Source organism: Gracilinanus agilis, chromosome 5, assembly GCF_016433145.1.
Source record: "Gracilinanus agilis isolate LMUSP501 chromosome 5, AgileGrace, whole genome shotgun sequence".
Taxonomy (NCBI): domain Eukaryota; kingdom Metazoa; phylum Chordata; class Mammalia; order Didelphimorphia; family Didelphidae; genus Gracilinanus; species Gracilinanus agilis.
In genome coordinates this window covers 229,611,089-229,635,487 of record NC_058134.1, presented here as the reverse complement: position 1 = coordinate 229,635,487, position 24,399 = coordinate 229,611,089, and the positions used below count along the sequence as shown (strand labels likewise).

Here is a 24,399-nt window from a genome sequence, read left to right as displayed (position 1 = left end):
TGGCATAAAGTAAACCACTGGTTTAAAAGGAAATAGTATAAGAAGAAGAGGTAGAACTATGAGAGGATACCAAAATGTCAGCAAATACACATCTGATAATTATAACTCTGAATGTAAATGGGATATACTCGCCCATAAAAAGGAAGGAAATAGCAGATTGAATTAGAAACCAAAATCCTACCATATGTTGTCTACAAGAAACACCTATGAGGCAGGAGGACATACAGAGGTTTAAGATAAAGGGCTTGAGCAAAATCCTTTGGGCCTCAAATGAGAAAAAGAAGGCAGGAGTGGCTATTATGATTTCTGACAAACCCAAAGTAAAAATAGATATGATTAAAAAAGACAGGAAAGGTCAGTACATCCTGATTAAAGGCAATATAGACAATGAGGAAATAACATTGCTCAATATGTATGCACCAAATGGCATAGCAACCAGATTTTTAAAGGAGGAACTGGCAGATCTCAAGAAGGAAATACATAGTAAAACCATACTAGTGGGAGATCTAAATATTCCTCTTTCAGATCTAGATAAATCAAACCAAAAAATAAATAAGAAAGAGATAAGAGAGATGAATGAAGTCCTGGAAAAATTAGATTTAATAGATATGTGGAGAAAAATAAATAGGAACAAAAAGGAATACACCTTCTTTTCAGCTGCTCATGGTACATTCACAAAGATTGACCACGTAATGGGACATAGAAAAATTGCAAACAAATACAAAAGAGCAGAAAAATAAATGTAACCTCAGATAATAATGCAATAAAAATAATAATTAGTAAGGGCACCTGGACAGGCAAATCAAAAGCTAATTGGAAATTAAATAATATGATTCTCCAAAGCCAGTTAGTCAAAGAAGAAATCATAGAAACAATCAATGTGGAGGTAGGGGGCCTAGCAGTACCAGATATTAAACTGTAGTATAAAGCAGCAGTCATCAAAACAGTATGGTACTGGCTAAGAGACAGAAGGGAGGATCAGTGGAATAGACTTGGGGTAAGTGACATCAGCAAGACAGTATATGATAAAACCAAAGAGCCCAACTTTTGGGACAGGAATCCACTATTTGACAAAAACTGTTGGAAAATTTGGAAAATAATATGGGAGAGAATTGGTTTAGATCAACATCTTACACCTTACACCAAGATAAATTCAGAATTGGTGAATGACTTGAATATAATGAGGGAAACTATAAATAAGTTAAGGGAACATAGAATAGTTTACTTTTGAGATCTCTGGGAAAGGAAAGATTTAAAAACCAAACAAGAGTTAGAGAAAATTACAAAATGTAAAATAAATCTTTTTGATTATATCAAACTAAAAACCTTTTGTACAAATAAAAACAATGTAGCAAAAATCAGAAGGGAAACAACAAATTGGGAAAAATCTTTATAATGAAAAACTCTAACAGGGGTCTAACTACTCAAATATACAAGGAGTTAAACTGAGTGTATAAAAAATCAAGCCATTCCCCAATTGGATAAATGGGTAAGAGACATGAATAGGCAATTTTCAGGTAAAGAAATCAAAAGTATCAACAAGCACATGAGAAAGTGCTCTAAATTTCTAATAATTAGAGAAATGCGAATCAAAACAACTCTGAGGTATCACCTCACACCTAGCAGATTGGCTAAAATGAAAGAAGGGGAGAGTAATGAATGTTGGAGGGGATGTAGCCAAATTAGGACATTAATGCACTGCTGGTGGAGTTGTGAACTGATCCAACCATTCTAGCTGGCAATTTGGAACTATGCTCAAAGGGCTATAAAAGAATGCCTGTCCTTTGATCCAGCCATGCCATTGTTGGGTTTGTACCCCCAAAGAGATCATTGCTAAACAGACTTGTATGAAAATATTTATAGCCACGCTTTTTGTGCTGGCAAAAAACTGGAAAATGAGGGTATGTCCTTCAATTGGGGAATGGCTGAACAAATTGTGGTATATGCTGTTGATGATATACTATTGTGCTCAAAGGAATAATAAACTGGAGGAATTCCATGTGAACTGGAAAGACCTCCAGGGATTGATGCAGAGAGAAATGAGCAGAGCCAAAAGAACATTGCACACTCAGACCAATACAGTGTGGCAAAATAGAATGTAATGGACTTCTGTACTAGCAGCAATGCAATGTCCCAGGACAATTCTGAGGGATTTATGGAAAAGAACGCTACCCACATTCAGAGGAAGAACTACAGGACTGGAAACAGAAGAAAAACAACTACTTGAACACATGGGTTGAGGTGGACATGATTGGGGACATAGACTCGAAACTAACAAATCAATGCAACTATCAACAACTTGGAAATAGGTCTTGATAAATGACACATGTTAAAACCAGTGGAAATACGCATCACCCATGGGAGGGAGGAGCTCGGGGGTTAAGGTGAATGTAAGAGCATGAATTATGTAACCATGATAACTTTTCTGAAAAATAAATATTAATAAATGTTTAAAAATGTTTAAAAAACAAAAAAATTAGAAAATGTAAGATAAATAATTTTGATTATGTTAAATTAAAAAAGTTTTGTACAAACTAAAACAATGCAACCACAATCAGAAGGGAAACAACAAACTGGGAAAAATCTTTATAACAAAAAATTCTGACAAAGGTTTAATCACTCAAATATACAGAGAACTAAATCAATTGTATAAAAAATCAAGCCATTCCCCAATTGATAAATGGGCAAGGGACATGAATAGGCAATTTTCAGATAAAGAAATCAAAAGTATCAATAAGCACATAAGAAAGTGTTCTAAATCTCTAATAATTAGAGAAATGCAAATCAAAACAACTCTGAGGTACCACCTCACACCCAGAAGATTGGCTAAAATGATATCAGGGAAGAGTAATGAGTGTTGGAAGGGATGTGGCAAAATTGGGACATTAATGCACTGCTGGTGGAGTTGTGAACTGATCCAACCATTCTGGATGGCTATTTCGAATCATGCCCTAAGAGAGATAAAGAATGCCTGCCCTTTGATCCAGCCACAGCATTGCTGGGTTTGTACCCCAAAGAGATCATAGATAAACAGACTTGCACGAAAATATTTATAGCTGAGCTCTTTGTCATGGCAAAAAACTGGAAAGTGAGGGTATGCTTTTCAATTGGGGAATGGCTGAACAAATTGTGGTATATGCTGGTGATGGAATACTATTGTGCTCAAAGGAATAATAAACTGGAGGAATTCCATGTGAACTGGAAAGACCTCCAGGAATTGATGCACAGTGAAAGGAGCAGAGACAGAAGAACATTGTACACAGAGACCAATACACTGTGGTAAAATAGAGTGTAATGGACTTCTGTACTAGCAGCAATGCAATGTCCCAGGACAATTCTGAGGGATTTATGGAAAAGATGCTACCCACATTCAGAGGAAGAACTACAGGAGAGGAAACACAGAAGAAAAACAACTGCTTGAATACTTGGGTTGATGAGGACATGATTGGGGATGTAGACCTGAAAGGACCACACCAATACAACTATCAATAATATGTAAATAAGTCTTGATTGATGACAGATGCTAAAACCAGTGGAAATTTGAGTTAGCTATGGGTGGGGGAAGAGTTTGAGGGGTTGAAGGGGAAAGTAAAAACATCAATCATGTAACCATAGAAAACTTTTCTAAAAATAAAAAAAAAAATTTATAAAAAAGGAGGAGGAGGAGGTGAAGGAGAAGGAGAAAGAAGAGAAGGAGAAGAAGGAGGAAGAGGAGGAGGAGGAGGAAGAAGAAGGGGCCACTGGAATTGGTTAATAATAACAGCTTAATATTTAGATAGTACTTACTATATTGCCAGGTACCGTGCTAAGTGCTTTATAATTGTTATCTCACTTGATCCACACAGTAAGTCTGAGAGATAGGTGCTCTTATTATCTCCACTTTACAAGTGATGAAATTGAGGCACATAAAGGTTAAGTGATTTTCTGAGGGTCACAGGACTAGCACATTTCTAAGGCCAGATTTGGTTAAGCAGTACAGTAAAATTTCTGGGTTGTTTTTTTTTTTAAAATGCTTTTATATGGATGTATAGGATTGATTGGAATGGGAAGAGGCCTAAAACATGGAAAGCCCTGTTAGGAGGAGTCTGTTGAAATAATTTAAGCAAATGAAGAAAGCCTGAAAAATAGTTCTGTGGTTAGGGAGAAACAGTTGGAAGTGAGAGATGCTATGAATGTAGAAAGTGTAAGACGTAGTGAACTATTTGATATATGGGATAAGTAAAAGGGGAGGCAGAGAGGATGGTACTAAGATTCTAAATCTGAGACACAAGAACTATGGTGAAGACTTAAAATAAAAAGATGTTTGGAAGAGGGGTACATTTAGGAAGAAAGATAGAGAGTTCTGTTTTAGATATGTTGAACTTGGGGTGGCTCTGGGACATTGAAGTTTGAAATGTCCAGTAGTCAGTGGTAATGTGGAACTCAGTTTTGGGAGAATGAATGGGATAGAATATACTGATCTGCAAATATCATCTTCATAGAGCTGGTGGTTAAAATCATGAAAGTTATGAGCTATGAGAAAGTTATTAAGCTTACAAAAACAAAGAAAATATACAAGAAGAAAAGAAGGCCTTAGAGTAGAGTATTAGACTATAACTTATTTTAAGAAACAGAAATTTTCCCTTTCATATTAGATAGATAGATTATTTAAACTGAGAAAGTAAGAATCATAAACAACATACCACTGTGCAGTAGAAAGTACAGACCACCCCAGTTGCAAATATTGCAGTCCGGAGTCCAAATCCTGTGACTAAAAAGAAAATTACAAAAAACTATAAAACATAAATTTTGGAATTTCCCTAATCTTCCAAATGTTGAAAAGTTATAACAAAACAATTTTTGAATCCATAGTTGACAGCTTCCAAGTTTTAAAACATTCCAACCATTCATTTCAAACTATAGCATAAAATATAAAAACAAAGATAATTTACATTTTAAATATATTTATATTTCAAAAATTTCAGCCCCTGAGCAGAAAGTTTCATAAGTTGTTGCAACAGCCAACCTTTTGGGGTCAACCTTCTCCAGAGGGTAGCCAGAGTTAGGGGACAGCCTTTTCCAGAGTGTAACCCTCAAATAGACAACAAAGTTTGGTAGGACAGGCAATAGTTTGCTCCTCGATGACATAATCTTCAAGAACTCAAAGTCACTTACTTCCACATCCCAATTAAAATTGAAATGGGACACTTTGGTGTCGAATAAGTATAAAATAGTTTAAAATCCTTAAACAACTACAAGTTACATGAAAATGGAAGACAAGTTTGCCTAAGGAAGTTACAAACCTTTGAGTGTCATCATTGTATAGAAATGTGACTGATTTATATGTGCTATAAAACAATGATGAAAGCATTGGCATACAAACAATCAATGCGAACTAAAGAAAAATATTCTCTATGAAACTGTCATTCAAATGCCATTTGCAAAAGAAATGGAAAGACTAAAGAGATAATGAGTCTTGAGACTGTGTTCTAGATCCAGAGGTGACCTTAGACTCAACATCCTCATCATTTAAATCAGTAGAATGCCCATTCACACTAAATTCACTAAGTAACCATGAAGACCAAATGATCTAACAAAAAACTTTTTAAAAATTGAAAAGATCTTTTTAGTGTAAGATATTGGTTTTAGGTAAACACTTTATATCATTATAGAGATAATTCTAATCTACCAACATAAGTAAATTATTTTGAAAAGACATATTGAGTATTTAAAGACAAAGATTTTGGCCATTGTCAGACAGAAGCAGATATGGCAATTTGGAGGATGGGGATTGAATAAAAAAAATGAACATTGGATATAAATATTGAGTATAACTAACTTCTTAAGTAGCCTATTTTTAAAGTCATACACTTGTTGCTTAATTTCGCTAGTGATCCAGTTATTTAAATTTACTACAAAGTTAACAAATTTATTCTTAAAAAATAATGGCTATTAACTTCCTTCTTCAATACATAAAGAAAAGAAAAGCAATTGCATTAAATGATTTCAACTTATGTGACTCCATTTAAAGAGGAAAAATGCTCCTTCAGTATGACAATTTACTGGCACACAATTTTGGTATGTAACAGGATGTCACTGTAAATTCCTATTCATGATGACTGTATCACCTTAGTGTTATATGTAGTATGTAGAAGTGCTGTAGGAATATGGAATTTCTATTCAGAGAAAAGTGCAATTTTCATATACTGATGATTAATTTTTTCTTATTTTAGGGTGCACATAAGCACAAAGTTTTGAGTCCACTATGTGATATCTGTAGTGGCCATTAAAATGCTGAATTATCTGAGAATGTACTGCATATTCAGAAATGCTATGTTTATTGACATGTAATGGCACTGACTCTGTATTTACTTATTTTCCTAAAAGCATCAACACTAAACACTCCAAATTTTAAGAATATTTGTGGTGTCTTTAAAATTCCCTTTTTACTTTAGAAGTCTTACCTTTTAAGATTCCTCTGATGATGCAAATAGAAAAGTAAGCCTGATATTATAGAAATGTATTTTATTTATTTCTCACTGTGATCATAGCATGAAGAAATGTGCTCCAAATTGTTTTTAAACATTCGGTCCACATGGAAATTTAAAATGGATGAGCAGATTAAGGCAATAAGTTAAGGTCAGATATGAAAGGTGTTAGAATAATAAAATGGCCTTGTTTTTTTCTGTAGCAATGAAGTGCCCAAGTGCAATGACTTGATTTAATAAAATCATCTTTCAAAAGCGGCTACTATGACTATTTTAAAACATAAAATGTCCTAATTTAAAGTATTGCTCTCTCTCTCTTGCTACTGTTACATATTGAATGTGATGAGTATTCCAGTATTCCAAAAAGTACTGAGTTCACAAATCAGTGTAAACATATCGATGTGTTTAAAAGCACTGTAAAATGTATGTTTTCCTTGGAAAGGAAAAAAAATCAAATAAAAAAGTACCGCTAAAAATGGGTATTATTTTAATCTTACCATCTCTAAAAGCAAGAGCTGGAGCACAAATAACAAGTCCACTATATAATACCTAGAAAGAGAAACCAAATAAGGAACATTGGTTACCAAAAGCATTGTCTTGTATAAAATAAGACATAAAAGATGATCAAAGACATACATACTCTACCTCTCACATTTATATGTTTTATAATACATATTTTGGAATAATTATTTGAAGTACTGAGATCCTGATCTTATTGAGTTTGTTGTGTTAGTTCCACTTATATCACAAATTGGCAGCTAAGTGACACTGGACCACCTGATATGAAACCCTATCTCTGGTAGCTGGGCAACCCAGGGCAAATCATTTAATTTTCTCACCCTCAGTTTCATCTATAAAATGAAGATAATATTAGCATCTATTCCACAGTTATTTCAAGGGTTAAAGGAGGTATATTTTTAAAGAGCTTTATAAATACTATTTTCAAAATCTAATTTTTTTCCTTAAAGTCACTAAATGAGTTGTAAGAGGAATTGCTCTTTTATTTCATTTCATTCATGCCAGTGTTCTATGTTCTTTAAAGGGATTAGTGAACAGAGCTCAAGACTGGTTACATACATTGTAGTCAGTTGTTTCCTTCTTGCTTCAAAAGGAAATTTTCTAAAAGGTCTTCTCAGTAAAAGCATTTTTTTAAATAATATTTTAAGTCTTTTGGTTTGTAGATTTCTTTGGCAAAAAGAATTATCTGATGTGAATGAACAAAATCTAACAAAATCTAAGGGTTGGGAAGGAGCTCAGAGATTGTTCCATTCTATCTATACTTGAACAGAAATCCCTTTTGTAATAAGACCTGTGAAAAATATCCCTGCTATCTCTCTGAGGAATCTTGTTCCAATTTGAGACAGTCCAATTACCAGAAAAAATTTTCTTTATGTGAAGACAATGAGTTTATACTGTCATATATACTATCTCTACAACTTCTTCCCTCACTAGTCTACCCTATAAGGTCAAGCAGAATAATATTAATTTCTATTCCACAAGATAGACTTTGAAAAAATTAAGGATAGTTATATTTTTCCTAAATCTTGACCATATTTGACCCACCCTCAAAACTTCAATCAATTCTCATTTGACATGGTTTCACCTTTTACCATCCCGGCTACCTACCTTCTTCCTTTGTCAATATCTTTCCTAAAGTGAAGATTCCTTTATAAATGACTGTTGCATATTCAAATAAATTCTCTGAATTTATAAACTTTATTTCATGATTTATTATGTTTATTATTTTGAGTTCTGCTATTTTTCCATTTTCACATATGGTGCAATTTATTAAGATTTTATTTATATATGAATAAGCTTTAAAATACTCTAGTTTACAAAAGAGAGAATAATTTATTAAATTACTTGCCATTTGAACAATAAAGAGAATTGATCCAACTATGCGAAGGCATTTGTTAAATCGAAGTTCTAAGTACTGTAAATAAACAAAATAGCAATTTTGTATTAGGAATATGCAAGGTAAAATTTTTCAAAAATATTGAGCACATTTCTTCTTTCCATGAATAAATATTTCTAGGGAAAGATCTAAACTTCCCTCTACAGATTTAAGAAGATGAAGAATATATCACTCTATCCAAAATATTAATAGTAATCAAAAGGATGCTACTTTAGGGTCTTGAACAGGTCAATTTAATTTGAGAGGTAGCTTCAGGATGGATTAGGGTTTTCATTACCCACAGGATTTTGGGAATTCCAAATTCTTTTCTCCCCAGTTGCTGAAAAACCTTTGGTCTCAGACTGTGTACTAGAAACTCAATAGTCAAAGCACTGAGTAGCTGAACTGAAAATTAGTAGGGAAAAGGAAAAGATGAACTCTAAGGAAAGTCAAGTTACTGAGTGGTTCCTAGTTGTAGTGTGGAATTGGGGTAAATCAAGGTTAACTAAGTACTCATCTTGGAAGGGGACTGGAAGCTGACCCCATGGAACCCTGAGAGAATTCCATTTAGGAGGGGCCAGAAGCAAGAGGTGTTTGGAGGAATTCTGAAGGTCCTAACTGTCACTTCATTTGACTCCTGACTCGACTGGGACCCAGGGGGGTTGGTCTTTTTGGTTGGGAAGTTTGATTTTGAGGTGGATCCGGAGTGATTTTGGCTCCTCTGTGCTTGTATTAATATTTGGGAGATCACAAATACCTACAACAATTTCTACTATCTTTATTTACCAACAAAGAAGACATTAAACAGCAATTCTCCAATTTGGCTGGAGAGCCCGAACTCCTGGGGGAACAGACTTGAATGGGGGAGGGGGGGGGTTGGTCCCTTTCCTGATCCTGCTTGAATCCTGTTACTTCCCTCTTATATTAGTTTAGAAATATTTGATAGGAGATTGTAGGGGGAAGAGAGTTAGCTACTGTGACCAAGCCTCAGAAGAAGTCCAGAGCTGGTCTGCTGGGGAGAAGACATAGTTGATAGTGAAGTTCATCCTTTCCCTTCTTCCTTGATTCCCCTATATAGTGATGGGCAAACTTTTTACAGAGGGGGGCCAAAGGAAAGGAAATGCTCATCTGTCAGTCTGTTTCTAAGGCAACTCTTCCGAAGTTTCATTGTTCTGTATCCTCCTCATTGTATTCGTCAGAATAGAAATATTGTCACGTGGCCAAGATAGAACATTTCAGGGGGCCACATCTGGCCCATGGGCCGTAGTTTGCCCATCACTGCCCTATACCATCCATTTCCACTGTACCCTGAAATTAAGTTATTCTTTAATAAACCCCTGTTACTTAAAGTCTGGAGCAGTTACATTGATGGGGGGAGGTGACTGATCTGGTGGCTGAGGGGAAGACTAGTTGTTCCAAAGTCTATCTTGAGGGGTAAAGCTACTGGAACTTAGGAGTTGGGGGAGGCTTGTCTCAACAAGGTTGGCTCTGAGGGTGGGTTCCCATCCATTAGGGTCACAAATGAACCCCAACAACTTCTTTCAACATCCCCACTACAGCTTTGCCAGTTTGGGAACCTCTTTGAGTTCATTTCCACATAGGTCTTCCCCAGGGGTGGGGGTGAGGTGTTAGCTATACTGGTTCATTGAAAACTATCAAGGGGGAAGTCTAGACACACAGCCCCTACCACCAATACTCACCCTGATATATAGTTTAACCTAGATGTTTCCCAACTATCATAGTGATTTTCCAAAAGCCTGTTTTTGACCAGTTGCCACTACCCTACTTAATAAACTGTAGTGGTTCCCAATTACTCCCAGGATCAAGTTGAATGTCAAAGCTGTCTGTCTTGGTTGTAACCTTCAACCACACTACCCCAATCTTCTCTCTCTCCTCTATAACACTTTCATTTATGCTCTCTACAATCAACCTTTTATCCCTCACACATCATTAACAGGGTGCCAAAATTTTTCACTATTTGTCCTCCAAACCCAGAAAACTCTCCCCACTCCTTACCTCCCCCTTTCAGTTTCCTTGGTTTTCTAAATAACTGCTCAAATCTTGCCTTCACCAAGAGGCTTTTCCAGGGGTACACCTCTTCCTGCTAATGCCTTTTCTCAGAAATTACTTTCCATATATATTCTGCATTTTTCTTATAAGATTATTTACATGTGGTTCTCCTTCAAAAAAAGTGACCTCTTTTAGGGCAAGGGGCAATGTTTTTTACCCTTCTTTGCATCTTCAGGCACAAGGGTCTGACACGGAAAAAAAAATTAAGAAATTATTCCCAGATTCTAGCTGTGTGACTGTAAGCCACACACAGATAAAATGCAAATAATAATACATTACTTATAATAATAATAATACTCAATCAGCAAGTTGTGAATAAAATGTTTTATAAACAAAACTCAGCTAAAATTATGGTAATTATAATTCTAAGAGGAATGATGAGAGGAAAATATTGAACCCCAAAGTGAAAACCAACTCATTGATAGAGATAAGTATGTTTGTTGCACAAATTAGTGAAAAAGAACAAGTCACTCCACCAAGATATGCTCCAAATGGATGTACAACTTAGAGACAAAAGGTCAGATTAAAAGCAAATGAGAAAAGTCAAAAAGAAATTATCTTTCAGATCTTTTCAGAATTGAAAGCTTACATGATTTTCCCAGAATCATCCAGCCTATTTTGTGTCAGAGGCAATATTTGAATCCGAATCATCCTGACTCAGGGACTGTTCTTACCATGTCATAAACAAACCAGAAATAGAGAAACTTGATCACATTTTTAAAAATTTGTACAAAAAAGCCAATAGTGGTAATTGCAAAGGAAATAGTTTTTTAAAAATGTAGCTAAGATAGAAGGGTAAGGAATAATTGGAGGTTACCAACTATCTTCCAGAAAACCACAATAAAATGAAAACACATTAGAAACAAATCCTGGAGTGGTAAAACCAACCAAAGAAAGGGTGAAACAATGTTCTGGCCCAGAAAACTGTGGAGAGATGACGAGAGGTGCCCATCTCCCTGGAGAAGAAGAGAAGAACATATTCTGGTATGCCACAGTAAAATTTGGGCATGATATAACTCAAGTAGCTAGGGAAAGAACACAGCTGGGTAGTCCATCCTCAGGTAGGGAAGGGGTCAAAGCAATGAAATACACTTCAAGTGGAAGTTGGAGCAACACTTCAAGCAAAGTTGATGCCTCTGTGAAAACTCTTCTATACCAAACTAAAACAGAAAGTGCTTCAAGGGGGACAGAAAACCAAATCCAACAAGACAGAGCTGAGGGGCCCTCCTGCTCAACTGAACTTAAAAGGTAAGCAAAGAAGGTTGAATTCTCAGGTATAAGGAAAAGAAAGAAGGAAGGTCCCAGGGCCCCTCTCTCACCTACTGTACTGACACTCTGGTGGGATCTCGGTGCAAAGGGTCCAATGGGGACAGAGTGCCTTGCTACCACAACTACAGGAAGCTTGGGACTCTGACCACAGCTGATAAGGAGGCAGCTGGAGGAGAGAAGTGGAGAAGAGGGTAGGTTGGTTGCAGCCTTCAGTCATACACCTCCATCTTGGGCTTCTGCCTCTGGAAGTTTTGCCCTCAAGGCACATTCAGATCCACAGATCAGTTCAACTGGCTTAATCCAGTTTATCAATAGTGCAGAGAAGAAACTTCCAGAGGGCAGAGGGGGTTCAGTCTCATGGAGCTGGTAGAAAACAAGAAAAGCAAAGGAGCAGGGTGGACAGAGAACCAGATTTTGCAATGGGAAAGAGCCAATGGTTTCTCCTGCTTGATCCAGCCCGAAAGGTATGCAGATAAAGTTGAATTCGTGGGTATAATGGAAATATCTAACACCCCTCCCCCACCTATTTCACTGAGACCTTTGGTAGTAATCAGGCTGACTGGGATCCCAGGGCAAGGGCTGCAACTATAATGAAGTACCTTGTTTCTACAACAGGAAGCTCATGGCTCTGACTGGGTGACAGGTAGAATGGAGTAGAGAGTAGGACCAAGGGTAACTACCTTGAGCCTCCACACCTTCACTTTCACCTTAAGCCTCTGCTGGCAGCAGAAGAGGAAGATATGACCTCAGGGCACATTAATACAACTGATCAGCTCCATTAGCCTAATCTAGTTAATCAGCAGAGCAGAGAAGAAGCCCCTTCAGGGCACAAAAGCCAAAACTCACAGATCCAGCAAATAAACAGAGGAGCAAAAAGACAGCCAATAAGGAGGGGGAAAGAAGGAAAAAATATGAGTAAACAACAGAAAAAGAAAAAAGAAATCGCAATAGAGTATCTATTCAGGTAATGAACAAAGAACAAATGGAACAGAGGAGTACCAAGGAACACCAAGAAAAAACTCAGTAACTCCAGTGAATCAGATTCAGGCTCTGGGAGAACTCAAAAGACAATTCAAAAAAAAATTAAGAGAGATTGAAGAAAATTGGAAAAAGAGCTTAAAAAGAAAAAATAGATCATCTGGAAATGGAGGCACATGAACTAAAACAAGAAAATAGTGCTTTTAAAACAAGAATTGACCAGCTCAAAAATGAGGCAAAGAAAATAAAAGATAAAAACAATGACCTACAAAGAAAAATAGATCAAAAAGAAAAGGAGGATCAAAAAGTCAGGGATTAAAGTCTTTAAAAATAGTGAGTTGAATAATTAGAAGTGACTGTCTTCATAAGGCAGCAAGAATCTATGAAACGAAAGCAAAAGAATGAAAAAATCGAGGAAATTATGAAACATCTCATTGATAAAAACAACAGACCTGGAAAATAGATCCAGGGGAGACAGTTTAAGAATTATTGGACTACCAGAAAATCATGACAAAAGTAAAAGCCTGGACATTATTCTACATGAAATTATCCAAGAAAATTGCCTTGACATTCTCGAACAAGAGGGAAAAGTGGAGATTGAAAGAATCCACAGATTGCCTTCTACATTAAGTCCCTAATTGACAATGCCCAGGAATGTTATAGTCAAATTCAAGAACTTCCAAGCCAAAGAAAAAATACTACAAGCTGCTAAAAAAATTCAGATATCATGGAGCCACAGTCAGGATTACACAGGACCTAGCTGCATCCACATTGAAGGACTAGAAGGCATGGAATGTGATATTCTGGAAAGCAAGAGAATTGAGTCTACAATCAAGAATCAACTATGCAGCAAAAAAAGACTATATTCTTGCAGGAGAAATATGATTATTTAATAAAAGACCAGATAAAACCAGTGTGGGAAGCAGTATACAAACAAATCTAGTGTACTAGTATAGATGGATATTTGTTTCCAAAATGTTGAGCCATTTAAGGCAACATGTTTTACTGGCTTTTTCATTGGCTTTTACTTTTATCTAGGTTTATCAACTGCTTTTCTTCTTCCTTCATTTTAGCTATTCTTTATGATATCTAGACTCAGAATATTTGTAAGGCATATGCAATCTTTATTCCCTATTTTTTGAGTAAAACCATTCTATTTACATTTGCAAGACAACTGAAATATATATTATTAACTATCTTTTAGGTACCTGCCATCTCTAGTCAGGGAACTATCATCTCTATACTTTAAACTGTGGTTTAAAGGTTCAAATCCTATTGCCAGATATTACCTTATTCCCTCACTATTCATTTCTAAATTAATTTCTCTTCTGTATACTTTGTATTCAATAAACAACAATCACAAAAACAATCTGTGCAGTGGCAGTCTTCAGTTTCTTGCTCAAGTTGTCTATCATCGGCAATGAGAATTCTAAAATTTTTCAAGTATTTTTCCATGATTACATGATTCATATTCTTTCCCTCCACTTTTTCATTTTCCCCTTGCAGAACTGACAAGCAATTCCAATGGGATATATGTGTATTATCACTCAATATTTACATATTATTCAATTTTGTAATAATCTTTTATAAACCAAAACCCCACATCTAATATCCATATAAACAAATTAAAAATCAAATGTTTTCCTTCTGTGTTTCTACTCCTACAGTTATTTCTCTCAATGTGGATAGCAGTCTTTTTCCTAATTCCCTCAGGATTGTCTTATAGATCAGTGATGGGCAAACTACAGGCCCCAGGCCACATGCGGGCCCCCTGAAATGTTCTATTCAACCTACAGGACATTATTCCTAATCTGACGAATACAACGAGTAGGATACAATACAATAAAACTTCAAAAGAGTTGCCTTAGAAACTGACTGATGAGCATTCCCTTTCCTGTGATTATTGAAAGTTTTGATTTCATCATCTGAACACTGCCTATTCCCATCCTTTGACCATTTGCCAATTGGGCAATGGCTTGATTTCTTGTACATTTAATCTAGTTACTTATATATTTAGGATATTAATTAGACCTATCAGATAATTTTGTTATAAAAGCTTTTTCCCAGTTTGTTGGTTCCCTTCTAATTTTGGTAACATGGTTTTGTTTGTACAATAACTTTTTTATTTAATATAATCAAAATAATTAATTTTACATTTTGTAATGTTCTCAATCTTTGTCTTGGTGTTAAATTCCTTTCTTTCCCATAGATCTCACAGGTATACTATTCTATATTCACATAATTTATTTATGATTTCACTCTTTATATTTAAGTCATTTATCCATTTTGAATTTATCTTGGTATATGGTGTAAGAGGGTAATCTACACCTAATTTTTCTATGTTTTCCAATTTTCATAGCAGTTTTTGTCAAATACTGAGTTCTTATTCCAAAAGCTGGGATCTTTGGGTTTATCAAACACTAGCATACTGATGTCATTTACCCCAAGTCTATTCCACTGATCCACCCTTCTATCTCTTAGTACAATATTGTTTTGATGATCACTACTTTGTAGTACTGTATAAGATCTGGTACTGCTAAGGCCTCCCTTCCTCACATTTTTTTCTCATTAGTTACCTTGCTATTCTTGAACTCATGTTCTTCTAGATGAACTTTGTTATATATTTTTTCTAATTCTTTAAAAAAATTATTTGGTAGTTTGATACACATGCATGGAATAAGTAAATTAGGTAGGAGTGTCATTTTTATTATATTAGCTCATCCTACCCATGAGCAATTGATGATTTTCCAATTATTTAGATCTAGTTTTATTAGTATGAAAAGTGTTTTCATAGTTGTATTCATACAATTCCTGAATATTTCTTAGAAAATAGATTCCCAAATATTTTATTTTGTCTAGAGTGATTTTAAAGGGAGTTTCTAACTCTTGCAATTATACAGAAATGCTGATGATTTGTGTGGGTTTATTTTATATCCTGCAACCTTGCTAAAATTATTTCTACTATTTTTAGTTGATTTTGGGGGGGATTCTCTAAGTACATCTGCCAAGAGTAATAGTTTAGTTTCCTCATTACCAACTTTAATCCCTTCAATTTCTTTTTCTTCTCTAACTGCTACAGCTAGCATTTCTAATAAAATATTAAATAATAGTGGTTATTATGGGTATCTTTGCTTCACTCCTGATCTCATTGGAAAGGCCTTTAACTTATCCCCATTGCAGATGATACTTACTGATGGTTTTAAATAAATACAGTTTATTATTTTGAGGAAAGGCCCTTCTATTCCTATATTTTCTAGTGTTTATAATAGGAATGAGTATTGCATTTTGCCAAATGCTTTGTTTACATCTATTGAGATAATCTTACGGTTTCGGCTAATTTGGTTATTGATAATGGTCAGTTATGTGGATGGTATAAAATCCACCTGGCCATAAAATCCACAAAGCCATCTTTGTGTTGACTTGTTCTAGTGTCTCTTTGCTAGTATTTTATTTAAAATTTTTGCATCTATTTTCATTAAGAAGATTGGTCTGTAGTTTTCTTTCAATGTTTTTGGTCTGCCTGGTTTTGGAATCAATACCATATTTGTGTCCAAAAAAGAATTTGGTAAGACACCTTTATTTTGTCAAATACTTTGTGTAGAATTGGGATTAGTTGTGTTTTTTAATGTTTAATAGAATTCACTTGTGAATCAATCTGGCCCTGGGGATATTTTCTTAGGGAATTCCTTGATGGCCTGTTCAATTTCTTTTTCTGAAATGGAGTTAAGTATGCTACTTCCTCCTTTGTTAATCTAGGCATTTATATTTTGTAAATATTCTCCCATTTCACCTAGATTGTCACATTTATTGCCATATAATTGGGAAAGTAGTTCTTAATATCCTCTTCATTAGAGATAAGGGCACCTTTTTCATTTTGGTGCTATTATTTTGATTATCTTTATTTTTTAAATTAGATTAATTAGTACTTTATTATTTTATGTTTTTTTTCAAAGTACCAGCTCTCCTAGTCTTATTTATTAGTTCAATAGTTCTTTTACTTTCAATTTTATTAATTTCTCCTTTCATTTTTAGAATTTTATTTTTATCTGGGGATTTTAATTTGTTCTTTTTCTAATTTTTCAAGTTGCAAACACAATTCATTGATCTCTTCCCTCTCTATTTTGTTGATATAAAATTTCCCTTGAGTAATGCCTTTGGCTTTATCCCATAGATTTTTTATATGTTGTCTCCTCATTGTCATTCTCTTCAATGAAATCAGTAATTGTTTCTATGATTTTTTGACCCACCAGTTTTGAAGAACTAGATTATATAATTTCCAGTTAATTTTAAATTTGCCTCTCCATGATCAGTTACTAAAATATAATTTTTATCACATTATTTTCTGAAAAATGTACATTTATTATTTCTACTTTTCTATATTTGTTTACAATAGTTTTATGCCCTAGTACATGGCTGATCTTTGTATATGTACCATGTTCTACTAAAAAGGTTTATTACTTTTTATCCCAGTTCAGTTTTCTCCAGATATCTATTAACTCTAATTTTTCTAACATTTCATTCACTTCTCTTACTTATTTCTTATTTATTTATTTTTTTGGTTCACTAGTATCATTTTACTATCTCTTTCCTCCTTAAGCTCCTTTAGTTTCTCCTTTGGAAATCTGGATTCTATACCATTTGGTGCATAAATGTTTAGTACAGATATTACTTCATTGTTTATACTATCTTATATCAAGATATAAAACCTTCATCTCTTTTAATCTTATCTATTTTTACTTTAGCTTTATGTGATATCATGATTGCTACTCATGCTTTTTTTTTACTTTAGATATTGCATAATAAAGCCTGCTCTTACTGTTAATCTGTGTGTGTCTCCCTGCCTTAAATGTGTTCCTTGAAAAAAACATATAGTAGAATTCAAGTTTTTAATCCACTCTACTATCTGCTTTCATTTTATGGGTGAGTTCATTCTATTCATATTTAGAGTTATGACTACTAATTGTGTATTGTTCTCCACCTTATTTTCCCCTTTTGTTCCTGCTCTATTCCCTTTCTATTCTTCTTCATCTGTGTTTTACTTTTTATCATCCTCCCTCTACTTCTCCCTTTTTCAATTACTTCCCTTTCGCCTTGTCTTAATCACCTTCTACTTCTTTTTAGGGTAAGATATAATTCTCTACTCTAATGAGTACATTTATTTTTCACTCTCTGAGCCAGTTACAATGAAAGTAAATTTTAAGCACTGCCAGTCACCACCCTTATCCTCCCCTCTCCATAATTCTCTTATTGCAATCCTTTTTTTTCATCCCTTGACTTTTTTTACATATCATGTCATATCATTTCATCATTCATTTACATTCACATCATATCATTATATATCATCATATTATATTATTATATATTATAATATATATATTATATTATCATAATCAATTTACTTTTCCACCATCTTTCTAAGTATATTCCTTCTATCTGCCCTACTACTAAGAGTAATTTTTGAGAATTACTGATATCCTTTTTCCATGTATACATAGATACAATTTGACTTTAATGAGTCCCTTAAATTTTCTCTTATTTACCCTTTTAATCTTCTCTTGGGCCTCATGTTTGGACTTCAAACTTTTTGTTTATTTTTGAATTATTCCTCAGAAATGCTTGGAAATCTATCTCATTGAATGTCTATTTTTTCCCCTAAAAGAATAACTCTGGGTTGTAAACCTAGATCTTTTGCCTTTCTGAATATCAAATTCCATGCTTTCTGATCCTATAAAGCAGCAGCTGCTATGTCCTCTTTGATCCTGATAGTAGCTCCATAGTATTTTAATTGTTTCTTTCTGACTGCTTGCAGTATTTTCTTGTTGATTTAGGGGCTCCTGAATTTAGCAATTATATTCCTGGAGATTGTTTTTCCAGGATTTCTTTCTGGAGGTGATCTGTGAATTCTTCCAATTTCAATTTTATTTTCTTGTTTGAGGATCTCTGGGCAGTTATCTTTGATACTTACTTGTAATATGATGTCCAATCTTTTTTTTCCTTTTGTTTTATCATAGCTTTCAGTTAGTCAAATAAGTCTCAAATTGTCTCTCCTGGATCTATTTTCTGAGTCATTGTTTTTCCAATAAGCATGTTTTCTTCTTTTTTTTTTCATTCTTTCAATTTTGTATTAGTGTTTTTGATTTCTCATGAACTCATTCATTTCTAGCTGCTAAATTCTAATTTTTAAGGCCTGATTTTCCTCTAGCAGCTTTTGGATCTTCTTTGTCATTTCTCCCATTTCTCTTCCCCACTTTTCCTCTGACTCTCTTAATTGATTTTTCAAGTCTTTTTTGAGCTCTTACAGAATTTGTGCCCAATCAGTATTTTTATTTTGGGCTTTGTGTGTGTTTGCTTTGCTTTAACCATCTCCTTCCGTGTCAGTACCTTGCTCTTTGTCTCCATAAAAATTCTTCAGCATTAGGTACTTTTTTTGTTGTTTGCTCATTTTTCCTACCTTTTTATAGGTAGGTTCTGTTTTCTTGGAGGTAAGGGTACTCTCTCAAACCTCAATCCTTTTTTGATTCTACCCTTAGCTTATTTTCTGGGTTTCAGCCAAGTTGTAATTCTTCAGAGATGGTATGTTAACCTGAGGACTGGGAGCTCTGAGGGCCTCCTCCCACTGCTAAGTCAATTAATCCTTGAGATACAGATAGCTGGAAGACTTGCCTCAGGCATGGGTATACGCTTTTTATTTCATTTTTTATTTCGTCATGTCTTCAAGGGCTGCTCCAGGCTTAGATACAAGGTTTTAGTCTTACTGTGTACTTGATCCAATTAGGCACACAGTTGATTGCCCTATCTTGGAGCTCCTCCCTGAGCCTCTGGAAAAAAGATCCTGACCCCTATCTTGGGTCAACCAAGGGAACCCAAACTGGGATCTTTGTCCTCACCATAGGCCCAGACTTCACTCTGAGCCTGTATAGATCAGGTCACTTCAGCATAGACATCCCTGGGCTGTTATTGCGAAATTCACCATAGGTTTGAAACTTCAAGGGGTGTGCATTGGCTTGGACTTCTATTTGGCCAGGCAGGGTCTCAGGGAATGTTGGTTTGGGCTCAGGTTCAGGACCCGGCATGGCAGATATAGAGTGGGGGGATGTGGTTTGCTCTTGGCTTGCTCTTCATTCCTTGCTATAGTCTTGCTGGCTGGGCTCCCCTCTCACCTCAGTGCCACAGAGATTCTCTGTCTACTTTTTAAGTCTTTCTTTTCTTGAAAGTTGTTTCTCTCCATCTTCTTGCTCATTCTTTCACTCTTGTATTTGTTTTGTGGTGTTATTATTTTATATCTTCTTCCCCTTTGAGTTGAACCTTGCTGACATAAGCCTTGACAAGATAGGTTCCCAACTTATCAGCACCTTTTTTGCTTCAGGTGTCATGAGCAGCACTACTCCCTGGGTGTGGGAATGGTCCGGGTCTTCATGGCCAGAGTAAATGATGGTTTCGCCTGATATCAGACTGGTCTGGCCGCTTCCATTCCATCTGGTCTCGCATAAACCGAGGACCCTGATGTCGTATCTTTTCATCTCATTTACTACCTGAGCGATTTTTCCGCTTTTGTATAAGGTTCTTACATTCCATGTCACTATTCTGGTTTTTGCCTTGGTCATCAGAAGATTTATCAGCGAGCTGGCTTCCCAGAGGCTTTCACCAGCATGCTTCATGGACTCTGTTGGAGAGCAATCCTCCAGACTAGGCGATCGTTGGTTTTGTTGGTTTGGTGAGGTTGCGGTTTCTATAGCAAATGTGATTTTTTACGGGGTGGGAGCAGATGAGGACATCAGAAACCGAATCAACAAAGCCAGACAGGCATTTAACACCTTACGGTCTGTCTGGATCTCCAAAGCACTGTCCCTCATCACTAAGCTCCAAATCTTCAATACCAATGTAAAGGCCGTCCTCCTATATGGATCAGAAAGCTGGAGAGTGACGAGCACTAACACCAACAAACTCCAGGTCTTTGTTAACAGATGTCTACGTCACATCTTGAACATCAGATGGCCTGAAAAGATCTCCAATGCTAGTCTCTGGGAAAGAACATTCCAGTATCCCATCAGTCAGGACATAAAGAAACGTAAGTGGAGATGGATAGGACATACGCTACGAAAACCGGAAGACAACGTAGCCAGACAAGCATTGAGCTGGAACCCTTCAGGGAGGAGGAAAGTCAGAAGACCAAAACAGACCTGTCGAAGATCTGCCGAAAATGAAACAAAAACAGTCGGAATGACATGGGCCCAGCTGGGGGAAGTTGCCCAGAACAGAGTCCGCTGGCGTAAGATGGTTGCGGCCCTATGCTCCTAAGGAGTCAACAGGAATAATAATAATAATAAATTATTTTATATACATTATATATATATTATATTTTATATATTTATATATATTATAATTATTTTAATATCAGTTGGAGGAGATTTTTATGGTGACCTTGAGCTTCTCTACTCCTGGCAATACTTTTTTAATTCCTTCTGGCATTACCATTTGTGGCCAAGTGAATCATCAGAGGTTGGTAGTTGTCATTGGATTTGATAAATCTTAAGTGATTTGCTATTGTTTTGGAGAGTTATTTTCCTATTTGAAATTTAATATTTACTTTTTTTTAAGGAGAGGATTCCTTCAGAGTTTTTGGTCTAAGCTATTGACTTAATATACATTAAATGGAATAGAAGAATTTCAGGTATTCCTTACACAACAGCCAGAGCTGAAAATAAAATATTCAATTATTAAATTTGACACTCAGAAGAAACGCAAAAATGTAAATAAAAAATTCAAGGGACTTAGTTCATTTAAACTGGTCATGTTCTAATGTAGGAAAGAGTTTACTAGGACATTTGAGATTTCTACATTTAAGAGACACGTAATATATTTAAGATAAGGTAAACAAAGGAAATAATAGAGTTAAACTGATTGTATTATCACATAATGTAATAACTAAAATACTTAAGATATCTATAATACTAGAAGTATCTAAGCTACCTAAATTACTTAGGATTCTTAAGGTATGAAAGACACTTAGGAACTTGACCACTTTTAGGGCCCTGAATAAGAGCATTCATAGATAGAGAGTAGGGAGTAAGTTGAATATGAAGGGATTATATTAAAAAAAAGGCAAAATAAAATCAAGGAAAAAGAAAGAGGAATATTTTGTGAAAAGAGGAAAGAAAACCAGGACATGTAAGAATCAATATGGTGGCAAGAAAGGGAAGATGGGGTGGGAATGGCAAGCAATGCTTGGACCTTACTATCATAAGGATTGACCTGAAGTGTGATAGTATCACACTTGCAGTTAGCTATAGAAACCCATTTTACCCTACATGGAAGTAGGGAAAAGAGGGTCAAAGAAGAAAAGGGAGGGATGAACAAAATGCAGAATGAACTCAAAGAAGTGCTAGGCAGAAAGGGAAAAAATACTTGTGGAGAGAGATAAGCTGGAAAGAGTGGAAGAGAATAAACAGGCAGGAAATAAGATGGAGGTAAAACACATAGTCATCACAACTATAATTTTGAATGGAATGAACTTGCTTATAAAATAGAAGAGAATAGCAAAGTAGATTTAAAAGCCAGAATCCCACAGTATATTTTCTACAAGAGACACATTTAAAGCAGAAACACACAGAGTAAAGGTAAAGGGCTGGAAAAGAATCTATCCAATTGGCTAATGTGACAAAAAAGGAAAATGATAAATGTTGGAGGGAATGTGTAGTAATTGGGACACTAAGACTGTTGGTGGAACAATGAACTGATACAATCATTCTGGAAAGCATTTGGAACTATGCCCAATGAGCCAACAAATTGTGAATACTCTTTGACCCAGAAATACTCTTACAGGTCTGTATCCCAAAAAGATCAAAGATAGAGGAAAAGTGCCTACTTGAACAAAAATATTTTTAGTGGCTTTTTGTGTTAACAAAGAACTTGAAACAGAAGAAACGTTCATCAGTTGGGGAATGACTAAACAAGTTGGTAATATATGACTGTGATAGAATAGTATTATGCCATAAGAAATGATTATCAAGGTGATCACAAAAAAAAATAAACAAAAAAATCCTGTTATATGAACTAATTCAAAGTAAAAATGACCAGAACAAGAACACTGTAAATAATAATGGTATTAAAATATAATGATCAACTATGAATGACAACTATTAACAGTAATACAAGAATCCAGGAAAACTCCAAGGACTCATGAGGAAAAGCATTATCCACTCTTATAGGAGGATCTGACAAAATCTGAGTTACAGATTGAAGTATGCCATTCTTTATTTCCTCCATTTATTTTCCTCTACTACAAACCATATATTTTCTTTTCCATCATGACAAATACAGAAATATGATTTGTATAAAAACACATGTACAATCTATACCTATGGTGGCAAGTCTACGGCACACATGCCAGAGGGGAGCATTCAGAGCAAAGAGTTTGCCAGAGTTTGTTAATAGAAAGCCAGAGGGATGCAAGGCCAGATTGATCCCCTCCCCCTCTTTAAGTCCACCTAAGGACATTTTTCACATAATCTGCCCCTCTAAAAGGTTCACCAATAATGACATATGACATATATATATATATACATATACATATCATATCGCTTGCCATATAGAGGAAAGAAGAGGGAAAGAGGGAGGGAATGATGATAGCAAAATGTCAGAAACCAATTATTAAAAATTGTAGTCTAAAAAAATAATTAAACTTTAAAAAAATTAAGAAGCATTTATTAAATGCCTATATGTGCCAGGCACAGTGCTCATAGGATACAAAGAAAGCCAAAAGGCAGCATCTACCTCAAGGAGCTCTCAGTCTAATAAGGGAGATACACAACTGTTAGCATTGGGATCCAAAAGGGCTTTTTGCAGAAGGGGATATTTTAGCTGGTATTTAGAGGAAGCCCAATTTTTTTAGGCTTTCTTTGCATCTAGTTATTCTACCTCCAACCTTAGCTCGAGGTCTAGCACATAATTGGTGCTTCAATGGTAGATGACTTATTTCTGGCCTTTTTTAATATCTTAAATGCCTCCTGTGCACCACACCCAATAGGCACTTTATGCTAGATGACTTTCTATTTTGGCGTTTTTAAAAATCTCATGCCCTCTCCCAAATGCCCAGCTGCCAGGCTAAATTACCACCCATTCCACCCTGTCCACCTCATAGGTACTGATGATGTTGAGCCGGTAGAATACAGGCAGGTAGACCTCCCCTACGATGAAGATCACTATGGTGTAGGTCAGTATATCGTATAGCTGTATGGCACCATATTTGTACACTTCAAGAGGCATGCCCAGTACGGTGATGGCGGAAAGGAAACTGGCCAAGAGTGACAATGACACAGGATATCCTGTCATCTTTTTCCCAGCCATGAGTAAGTCGATGTATGTTTCATAGGCCTCAGTCACAGCATAGTAGATGCCTATGAGAGCCGAAATGAGCAGCATGGAAAAGAACACCAAGTAATCTGCTAAGTCCAAGTACTCATTGTCTTCCATGGCTGTGGTTGGTGGAAAGGGATTGCCACGGGGCTCTCAGCTGACCCAGACCGGCCAGCCACCCTGGGGAGACTAGGATCCCTCCCAGAAACACCTTACTAATGATCTCTCCTGCCTCTGTTTCAACATAATTGGTTGCCTTGGTAATTCTGTAAGCTTGCTGGCATTGGCACTTGAAATCTGGAATGACCTGGAGTTTCTAGCCTACCGTCCTCAGGCATTTATTAGCTCTTTGTCCCTCCGTATGTA

The 24,399-nt window shown here is 35.6% G+C and overlaps 1 protein-coding gene across 1 annotated transcript in view; it reads right to left on the bottom strand.

Annotated features, from left to right (window-relative positions):
• The window catches only part of LOC123250119 (sodium-coupled monocarboxylate transporter 1-like), a 183,521-nt gene extending 159,371 nt beyond the window's left edge, over nt 1-24,150 (bottom strand). The window contains exons 1-4 of the mRNA XM_044679155.1: nt 23,812-24,150; nt 8,335-8,400; nt 6,965-7,016; nt 4,683-4,750 (exon numbers count right to left, since the gene is read on the bottom strand). Of these exons, the coding sequence (XP_044535090.1) occupies nt 4,683-4,750; nt 6,965-7,016; nt 8,335-8,400; nt 23,812-24,150 (525 nt within the window). The remainder of the gene's footprint in view (nt 1-4,682; nt 4,751-6,964; nt 7,017-8,334; nt 8,401-23,811) is intronic.
• Nucleotides 24,151-24,399: the final 249 nt, after the last annotated feature.